Source organism: Seriola aureovittata, chromosome 8 (genome assembly GCF_021018895.1).
Source record: "Seriola aureovittata isolate HTS-2021-v1 ecotype China chromosome 8, ASM2101889v1, whole genome shotgun sequence".
NCBI lineage: Eukaryota > Metazoa > Chordata > Actinopteri > Carangiformes > Carangidae > Seriola > Seriola aureovittata.
In genome coordinates, this window is record NC_079371.1 from 103,961 (window position 1) to 113,918 (window position 9,958).

General features: G+C 42.0%; 1 protein-coding gene across 2 annotated transcripts; it reads left to right on the forward strand.

The window, feature by feature from the left end:
* Positions 1–194: 194 nt before the first annotated feature.
* si:ch211-132p1.2 (proteinase-activated receptor 4) lies at positions 195–7,373 on the forward strand. Of its 2 annotated transcripts, XM_056383105.1 has the most exons (3): positions 195–277; positions 4,144–4,343; positions 5,320–7,373. In XM_056383105.1, exons 2-3 carry the CDS (start codon positions 4,238–4,240, stop codon positions 6,378–6,380), a joined length of 1,167 nt encoding a protein of 388 aa, XP_056239080.1. In that variant the 5' UTR covers positions 195–277; positions 4,144–4,237; the 3' UTR covers positions 6,381–7,373. The 2 variants fall into 2 exon arrangements, with proteins under 2 accessions (XP_056239080.1, XP_056239079.1); XM_056383104.1 differs by lacking the exon at positions 195–277 and having other exon boundaries at positions 3,903–4,343.
* The last annotated feature ends 2,585 nt before the right edge of the window (positions 7,374–9,958 follow it).

A 9,958-nucleotide genomic window follows, 5' to 3' on the forward strand; every position in this document is an offset into this window, starting at 1 on the left:
TTGTTTATTAACCAACAATATTTTAAAAACATTAAATATACAAAGAAATGATTTGTACAACCTCAATATGTTCAGTGTTTGCACAGAATGGATTAATTAAAGGATTTATTAATTGATTTATTAATGGTTAATAAATGATTCACTGATGCTTCATAGATCAGTCATAACACATTCATAAGGACAGACTGAACATCTGAAGAGTCTGTGGCAGAAAGGGCAAATACAAACAGAGCAGCATTGCCCTTTACCTCCCAGAAGGAAAGGAAATGGAAGAGAGGTAAGTAGGAGAGGAGCTCAATGAGACACACCTGTGAGCCGGGGGAGGGGAAAGAGTCTGACAGAGCAGCATGGAGGAGGGCAGAGAGGAGTGAGAGTGAAAAGGAGGAGATAACTTAAAAAAAAAAAACTTAATCCAGTTTCTGGACAATCTACCGAACCTCTTAAAGAAAACAGGGAATTACATAAAAGTAAAAAGAGTGGCAGTAGTACCAAGGAACCGGTGCTTTGATCGTTTGGACTATGCTTTGGTTCCAATAACATTTAATTCATGAAGATGCTTTGGTAAATGGTGTTTATTTCTCTCATGTGGCATGTGTGTAGGGTAATAGGCTATTACCCATAACTGGGTTATCTTGCTAAGTTATTTATACCTTTTATTTTCTAAAAAATGACAGGATTGGGATGGTTTTATTATTCTCCTGTCTGGCGAACGACACTTTCAGTAGCTATTTAATTCCCCTACGCTACAAGTCTCTACAGAGACCTCTAGAAAACAGCTGCAGCACATCTGGACTGAGATCCATTAATAAATTGATCATTAACAGTATTAAGACAGTTAATGAAGACAGAGTCTGACTTTTGATCAGTTTGATTAAAGACTCACATCAGTGTTTAAATCATTTCTAATATGATCCATCAGGTCTGCAGCTATATATGTTAATGACCAGTTTCGAAGGGGATTTTGGTCCAGATGTTCTGCCGTTGTTTATCAGAGGATCTGGTGGTCAAATTAGTTAGTGATGTGTTTACCAGTAACTAACTGGTCTCCTGCAGCTGCTGGTTGTGCTGACAGTCTGATGGCTGGGATGAAGTTTGATGTCAACATGAAAACATTAGGGGAGTGTGAGGAGCACAGAGAAGGAGGAGCAGGAGGTGAAGACTGGTCAGGACTGACACCTGGTGGACTCAGTCTGTAACTGCAGCTCCAGGTTCACTCAGTTTCACTGTCCCACCACTCATCCATCACTAACAAAAGAGACTAAGAGGAGCAGACTGCAATCCTTGTTGACATTTAATAGAGCTGTGGCAGAGCGTCTCCACACGACACAACTGTCAGAACATCTATCAGACCATCAGTCAGGACCTGCGTGTTTTCATGTGTTTTTACTTTCTGTCTGTTGTTGTCGTCATGGCGACAGCAGCAGTCGCACAGTTGATTTACTGCAGAAACAATAACGGCACAGATATTTCTGTGTTTCAGGAACAGGAAACCTGCTTATCAACTGCTGTGCAGACAGGAAGCCGCAGAGACAGAAATATTTTCTCCATGCGGTCGAACCTCCTGTCTTCAAAATCACTCGATCTTTAATATTCTCTCTATCCCTCGATCCTCCAGTGGCTCATTCTCCAAAAATGAATGAATGACTTAATATGTCATGTCATGACGGTCAGTAAAATGTTAATGCACCTTTGTGTTTCTTGTCCAGTGGAACTAGAACTGAACCTCATCTATACATCACACAAATTAATGTAAATGTATATACTCAAGCAAACAACAGCAACGACTACTACAATCAACTACAAACCACTACAAACAACTTCAATCAACTACAATCAACTACAATCAACTACAATCAACTACACACAGCTAAGCATTTTATGTCTCTCTGTAGTTGTTTTGTCTCTGTAGTTGTTTTATGTCTCTCTGTAGTTGTTTTGTCTCAGTTGTTTTATGTCTCTCTGTAGTTGTTTTGTCTCTGTAGTTGTTTTATGTCTCTCTCTAGTTGTTTTGTCTCTCTCTAGTTGTTTTGTCTCTCTGTAGTTGTTTTATGTCTCTCTGTAGTTGTTTTGTCTCTCTGTAGTTGTTTTGTCTCTCTGTAGTTGTTTTATGTCTCTCTGTAGTTGTTTTATGTCTCTCTGTAGTTGTTTTGTCTCTCTGTAGTTGTTTTATGTCTCTCTGTAGTTGTTTTATGTCTCTCTGTAGTTGTTTTGTCTCTCTGTAGTTGTTTTATGTCTCTCTGTAGTTGTTTTGTCTCTCTGTAGTTGTTTTGTCTCTCTGTAGTTGTTTTGTCTCTGTAGTTGTTTTGTCTCTCTGTAGTTGTTTTATGTCTCTCTGTAGTTGTTTTGTCTCTCTGTAGTTGTTTTGTCTCTCTGTAGTTGTTTTGTCTCTCTGTAGTTGTTTTATGTCTCTCTGTAGTTGTTTTATGTCTCTCTGTAGTTGTTTTGTCTCTCTGTAGTTGTTTTATGTCTCTCTGTAGTTGTTTTATGTCTCTCTGTAGTTGTTTTGTCTCTCTGTAGTTGTTTTATGTCTCTCTGTAGTTGTTTTATGTCTCTCTGTAGTTGTTTTGTCTCTCTGTAGTTGTTTTATGTCTCTCTGTAGTTGTTTTGTCTCTCTCTGTAGTTGTTTTGTCTCTGTTGTTGTTTTATGTCTCTCTGTAGTTGTTTTGTCTCTCTGTAGTTGTTTTGTCTCTGTAGTTGTTTTATGTCTCTCTGTAGTTGTTTTGTCTCTCTGTAGTTGTTTTGTCTCTCTGTAGTTGTTTTGTCTCTGTAGTTGTTTTGTCTCTCTGTAGTTGTTTTATGTCTCTCTGTAGTTGTTTTGTCTCTCTGTAGTTGTTTTGTCTCTCTGTAGTTGTTTTGTCTCTGTAGTTGTTTTGTCTCTCTGTAGTTGTTTTATGTCTCTCTGTAGTTGTTTTGTCTCTCTGTAGTTGTTTTGTCTCTCTGTAGTTGTTTTGTCTCTCTGTAGTTGTTTTATGTCTCTCTGTAGTTGTTTTGTCTCTCTGTAGTTGTTTTGTCTCTCTGTAGTTGTTTTATGTCTCTCTGTAGTTGTTTTATGTCTCTCTGTAGTTGTTTTGTCTCTGTAGTTGTTTTGTCTCTGTAGTTGTTTTGTCTCTCTGTAGTTGTTTTATGTCTCTCTGTAGTTGTTTTATGTCTCTCTGTAGTTGTTTTGTCTCTCTGTAGTTGTTTTGTCTCTCTGTAGTTGTTTTGTCTCTGTAGTTGTTTTGTCTCTCTGTAGTTGTTTTATGTCTCTCTGTAGTTGTTTTGTCTCTCTGTAGTTGTTTTGTCTCTCTGTAGTTGTTTTGTCTCTGTAGTTGTTTTGTCTCTCTGTAGTTGTTTTATGTCTCTCTGTAGTTGTTTTGTCTCTCTGTAGTTGTTTTGTCTCTCTGTAGTTGTTTTGTCTCTCTGTAGTTGTTTTATGTCTCTCTGTAGTTGTTTTGTCTCTCTGTAGTTGTTTTGTCTCTCTGTAGTTGTTTTATGTCTCTCTGTAGTTGTTTTGTCTCTCTGTAGTTGTTTTGTCTCTCTGTAGTTGTTTTGTCTCTGTAGTTGTTTTGTCTCTCTGTAGTTGTTTTATGTCTCTCTGTAGTTGTTTTATGTCTCTCTGTAGTTGTTTTGTCTCTCTGTAGTTGTTTTGTCTCTCTGTAGTTGTTTTGTCTCTGTAGTTGTTTTGTCTCTCTGTAGTTGTTTTATGTCTCTCTGTAGTTGTTTTGTCTCTCTGTAGTTGTTTTGTCTCTCTGTAGTTGTTTTATGTCTCTTTGTAGTTTTCCTACCTCTGTTGGTGGTTGTGTCACATTTTGCTGCTCTGTATAGAAGCTGGGGGGGGGGGGGGGGGGCTGAGCTGTGACTGACAGTCATTGTTCAGGGGCGGAGTTTAGTGACATACAGGTCAATCACATTTCCTGTTTGATGAAGCCAAGCACAATATATAAACATTTCCATCAGTCTGAATCACAGCATGGGAGGAAAAAACATAAATACAGTGGGACTTGTACTTGTGAGGACACACTGCATTCCTGAACACCTGTTTCTAACCTCAAGGAAGTAAAAACCAGGCACAGACTCTGCTGAGGGCTAATGTTCTGTTCCTCACAAAGATAGACACACTAGGCTCATACACTCACAGCCAGCACTTCTGCTGTAAAACCACAGGACTGACAGAGGAGGAAGAAGAGGACTGCCACCACCGCTGCATCAGATAGACTCGGACCAGAAGAAGAAAAGGAGACAGAAGTAGAAGAGGAAGATGAGGGTGTTTTTTGGGACTCTGGTCTTCGTCTCTCTGCTGTGGTCAGTCTGCAGCGTCTCTCCCTCTTCTCGACCTGCAGAGGAATGTTCCGGCATGTCCGTCCGTAAGTTTTCTTCTCTTCCTCAAGTGAACACATGGACAGGTAGAGACAGGTCAGACGCCCAGCGGGGTCAAATCAGGATCAGGTGTTTTTATTGGTCGTTGTCTGAGACAGATTTCAACAGTCAGATTCAGGTGTGTATGTTCCCATTTCTCTGTCTTTGTTAGGACCCTGGTAACTTTTAGTCCCTGAAACAAAAGACGTTCTATCAAAGAGAGAATGTTTTATCAGAGGGAGAACATTTTATTATAAAGAGAACATTTCGGGGGGCGTCGTGTGGCGTAGTGGTCTAAGCAGACGCCCCATGTGTAGAGGCTACAGTCCTCGCTGCAGTCGCTCAAGTCCTGCATCGGACGGCCTTTGCTGCATGTCATTCCCCCTCTCTCTGCCTCCCCATTTCCTGTCTCTCTCTACTGTACTGTCAAATAAAGGCATAGAAAAGCCCAAAAATATATATATAAAAAAAAGATAACATTTCATCAAAGAGGACATTTTATTAAGAATGCTTATTAAAGACATAATGTTGTATCCAAGAGAGAACGTTTTATTAAAGAGAATGTTTTGTCAAAGAGAGAAAGTTTCATTAAAGAGAGAACGTTCCTTTAAAGATGGAACATTTTATTAAAGACAGAACATTTTACTAAAGAGAGACCGTTCTATTAAACACAGAATGTTCTATTGAAGAGAAAATGTTTTATTGAATTGAGAACTTTTTATTAAATTTTATTGAATGCACCACTTTAGTGTGTTCTGGTCTCTGCAGGTCTAAAGACAGTCTGACATGTGTTCTGGTCTCTGCATATCTAAAGACAGTCTGTGTGTTCTGGTCTCTGTAGGTCTAAAGACAGTCTGTGTGTTCTGGTCTCTGCATATCTAAAGACAGTCTGTGTGTTCTAGGCTCTGTAGGTCTAAAGACAGTCTGACACGTGTTCTGGTCTCTGCAAGTCTAAAGACAGTCTGTGTGTTCTGGTCTCTGCAGGTCTGCGGGCCTTCAAGCTGATGACCACCTGCAACTTCACCACTCTGAAGGAGAAGCAGCTGAAGGAGATCCAGGCTCCGACCACAAATCTGTACCTGCCGGTCCTGTACCTGCTAGCCTTCATCGTGGGTCTGCCCTCCAACTTGCTGGCTCTGTGGATCTTGGTGTTCAGGACCAAACCGCTGCCGTCCACCACGCTGCTCATCAACCTGACGGCTGCCGACTGCCTGCTGCTGCTGGTGCTGCCATTCCGTATCGTCTACCACTTCAGGGGGAACCACTGGGAGCTGGGAGAAGCTTTCTGCCGCGTCGTCATGGCCATGTTTTATGGCAACATGTACGGGTCTGTGTTGTGTCTGGCGCTTGTGGCTCTGGACCGATACATCGCTTTGGTTCACCCATTTGGCGCCAAGACACTGCGCAGCCAGCGGATGTCCCTGTACATGACAGCGGCGGTGTGGACGGTGGTGCTGGCCGCCATGCTGCCACTGCTGGTGTCGCAGCAGACCTACGTGCTGGACGAGCTGCAGATCACCACCTGCCATGACGCGCTGCCTGAGGAGGAGCAGGAGAACTACTTCCTACCGTATTTCGCCACCTTGTTCTCCGTCTGCTTCCTGCTGCCTTTCGCGGTTGTCCTGTTTTGCCATGGCGCCGTACTGCACACCCTACTGGCCGAGGGGAAGCGCTACAGTCACGCCATCCGGGTCACGGTGCTGGTCCTGCTGGTCTTCATCGGATGTCTGCTGCCCAGCAACGTCCTTCTCCTACTCACCTACGCCGACAACTTGGTGGACGGAGATGGCGAGGACTTTTACGTCCCCTACATGGTTAGCTTAGCGGTTAGCACCTTCAACAGCTGCATTGACCCCTTCATTTTCTATTACGTGTCGGTGGAGTTCAGAGAGAAGGCCAGGAGTGCTCTGTGCTGTCACAGCATCTCTGGAGACAGATCGTCCTCTCTGGGGAACAATGTGTCCTACTCCTGCTCATCATCAGGCCTGAGGTCAAAGGTCACCCTGCTGTCTCACTCCAGTCAGAGGACGTCAGAGACAGTGTGATGAGGCATCAGACCCACAGGTGTTTCTCAGTCTGAATCCATCTGAATCATCATCAGTCCTGCCCACATTCAGGAGACCTGAAGATGTCTCACTCCATTTATTTTTATCAGAACCTTTAGACGAGTATCCCAGCATGCATTTCACACCAACCAGCGGTGATGTTGAGTCACACTCAATTGTTTTCATTTCTCACATCATCAGTTCATTACAATAAATTCACTGTGATGTTTTTCTCCTGAGATGAGCTTTCAGTCAGAGTCCATGGTCATCTTCCTGTAGAGAACAACGGCATCAAAGATGTTTGTGTTACGTTCCTGATGGACCTTGATTAGCATTTCACAAAGTAACTCTAACAGGCAGATCTCATGAATGAATCAGATCAAGGATCAACATGAAGGAGCTAAAGACAAACCTCTTGTTTCCACGGTTACACATACATTAAAACATAGTCAGGAAACATGAAATGTCGAACAGCTCATCTGGTCACAGAATGCCCACTCACATTTCTGCATTTTCTTTTTAATTTTTACATAAATAACACACACTGTGGGAAGTGAGGTCACAACTGCTGAGCTGAAGAGCAGCAGGACCACAGGTGCATTAACTGGACAGGTGACACAGGTGCCTTGAGTGTTCTTTGTTCTATGTCCTTGATACCTTTGTTCTTGAGTGTTTCAGTGAGTCGTTAATTTCATTGTTTATGTTTTTGTTCAGTAGAACATCTGATCTCTTTGTTTGTTCTCACAAAATTATATATTTAATAATATGATGAATTTGACTGTCTGCTTCCTCATGCTCTCATCTGTAACCACTCACACCTGACTGACTGCAGCAAAGATTAAATACTTCCAAATGGAACCTGCTGACTGCTTCTCCTGCTTTGCTCATATTCATTAAGTCCAGTAATCCTAGAACACATACAGCGGGGAAAAGAAATAATGAACGCGTCAACATTCTTCTCAGTAAATTTATTTCTGCTGGGGCTATTGATATGAAATTGTCACCAGATGTCGGTAACAACCCAAGTAATTCACACATACAAAGAAATCAAAACATATATGTCCATAAATTAAGTTATGTGTAATAAAGTGAAATGACACAGGGAATAAGTATTGAACACATGAAGAAAAGGAGGTGCAAAAAGGCATGGAAAGCCAAGAAATCAGCTGAAATCTGTCAGTATTTAGAAAGCTAGCCTGCCCCCTATCAATGCAAATTAATATCAGCTGGTTTAGTCCTAATTGATGGCCTATAAAAAGATTTCTTTTTACCAAGGTGTCACACAATGGGCATCTCATGATGGGTAAAAGCAAAGAGCTCTCTCAAGACCTTTGCATCCTTATTGTTGCAAAACATACTGATGGCTAAACTTCTGAATGTTCCAGTGAGCACCGTTGGGGCCATTATCCGGAAGTCGAAAGAACATCATTTCACCATAAACCGGCCACGACCAGGTGCTCCTCGCAAGGTTTCTGACAGAGGAGTCAAAAGAATAAACAGAAGAGCTGTTCAAGAGCCAAGGACCACTCGCGGATAGCTTCAGAAAGACCTGGAATTAGCAGGTACAGTTGTTTCAAAGAAAACAATAAGTAATGCACTCAACCGCCATGGCCTCTATACACGCTTACCGCACAAGACTCCATTGTTGAAGAAAAAGCACATTGAAGCTATAAAGTTTGATGTACAACATTTGGACAAGCCTATGAAATACTGTGAGAATATAATCTGGTCAGATGAAACAAAAATTGAACTCTTTGGATGTCATAGCACACACCATGTTTGGAGGAGAAATGGCACTGCACATCACCCCAACAACACTATACCCACAGTGAAGTTTGGAGGTGGGACATCATGGTGTGGGGCTGTTTTTCAGCAAATGGTACTGGCAGACTTCATATAATTGAATGAAGGATGAATGGAGAAATGTACCGAGACATTCTTGATAAGAATCTGCTGCCATCTACCAGGATGCTAAAGATGAAACGAGGGTGGACATTTCAGCAAGACATTGATCCCAAACACACAGCCGAGGAAACTCAACTGGTTTCAGAGAAAGAAAATAAAGCTGCTAGACTGGCCCAGTCAATCACACGACTTGAATCCAATTGAAAATCTATGGAAAGAACTGAAGATCAGAGTTGATAGAAGAGGCCTTGGGAACATTCAAGATTTGAAGACAGTTTATGTGGAAGAATGGGCCAAAATCACACCTTAGCAATGCATGCCACTAGTTTCTCCATAGAGGAGGCGTCTAGAAGCTGTCATTACCAACAAAGACTTTTCCACTAAATATTAAATAAGTGTAAGTGAAGGTGTGTTCAATACTTTTTCCCTGTGTCATTCCACTTTATTACACATAACTTAATTTATGGACATATATGTTTTGATTTCTTTGTATGTGTGGATGACTTGGGTTGTTACCGATATCTGGTGAGAATTTCATGTCAAAAGACCCATTAGAAATACTGTATATTTACTGAGAAAAGTGTTGACACATTCAATACTTATTTTCCCCGCTGTAAATGTGGGTCTGTCACCAGAACTGGTTCTTCAGGACCAAATTGAATTCTGAAAATGTGACGGTAGTTGTTTTTCTACAGAACCATGAGTACTGAAGGAACCGTGGATGTGGTAGGTACTGGAGGTGTGACTCCTCCAGGACTAACGAGGGCAGTAACGATAACCCTACAGGAGCTCTAGTCTGTAATGGGTTTCCTCTGCAGGGGGTCTTGACTCAGCTGTAGAGTCACTGCTCCTTCATGTCTAAAGGAGCCAGTTGAGGTGGTTCTGGTTAGGATCCTCCTGGGCGCCTTCCTTTACAGGTTATCTGAGCATGTCCAATTGAGAGAAGAAGACCCAGAACTCACAAGAGGGATCATATATCCCATCTGGTCTGGGGATGCCACAGGATCCAGTAGGAGCTGGAAAATGTTGCTGGGGAGAGGGAGGTCTGGAATACCCTGCTTAGCCTGCTGCCACTGAGACCTGACTTCGGATAAGAGGAAGATGGATGGATGGATGGATGGATGGATGGATGGATGGGTGGATGAACCTTTTACCTTTAACATTCCTTTACTTCTAGTTTGTGAATTTAGTTTCAGGCTTAGTTGTTGGTTGTTGGACTCAGGCTACTAGTCAGACCACATTTTAGCCAGATCTCTCGACCCAGACTTTGTCAGAGTGATATGAATAACAACATAAGAAAAATAAACAAATGCAATTACTTTTGATATGGATGACAGAAAACATGATGGCTGCAGTGAACCGATTCCGGGCTCTCTGTACAGTCCAAGGTCAGTCAGTAACATCTCCTAATCCAGATCAATCAAACCCAGACCTCAGTACAGCAGGAAACTCCACCCAGGCTTTTATATCCTGTTTACACAGACCGGTACCAGAGGTGAGTCTGACAGTGACGCAGGTCTTAGGTTTACTTTCTTGTCAGAGATCCTATTTTATTGGGGAGAAGACTCAATTGCATGGCAAAAGAGCTGAACAGAACATTAGCAGAGATTGTTATTGTTTGTTTGGTGAGAGGAGTTACTCAGCACTGAATAAACTGAACTGAAAAGTGATTT

Excerpts from the sequence above, each read along its gene's own strand:
- si:ch211-132p1.2 (XM_056383105.1), top strand. The coding sequence starts at position 4,238 with ATGAGGGTGTTTTTTGGGACTCTGGTCTTCGTCTCTCTGCTGTGGTCA. Across the intron at positions 4,344-5,319 it reads ATGTTCCGGCATGTCCGTCC|GTCTGCGGGCCTTCAAGCTG; the intron begins GTAAGTTTTCTT and ends TGGTCTCTGCAG.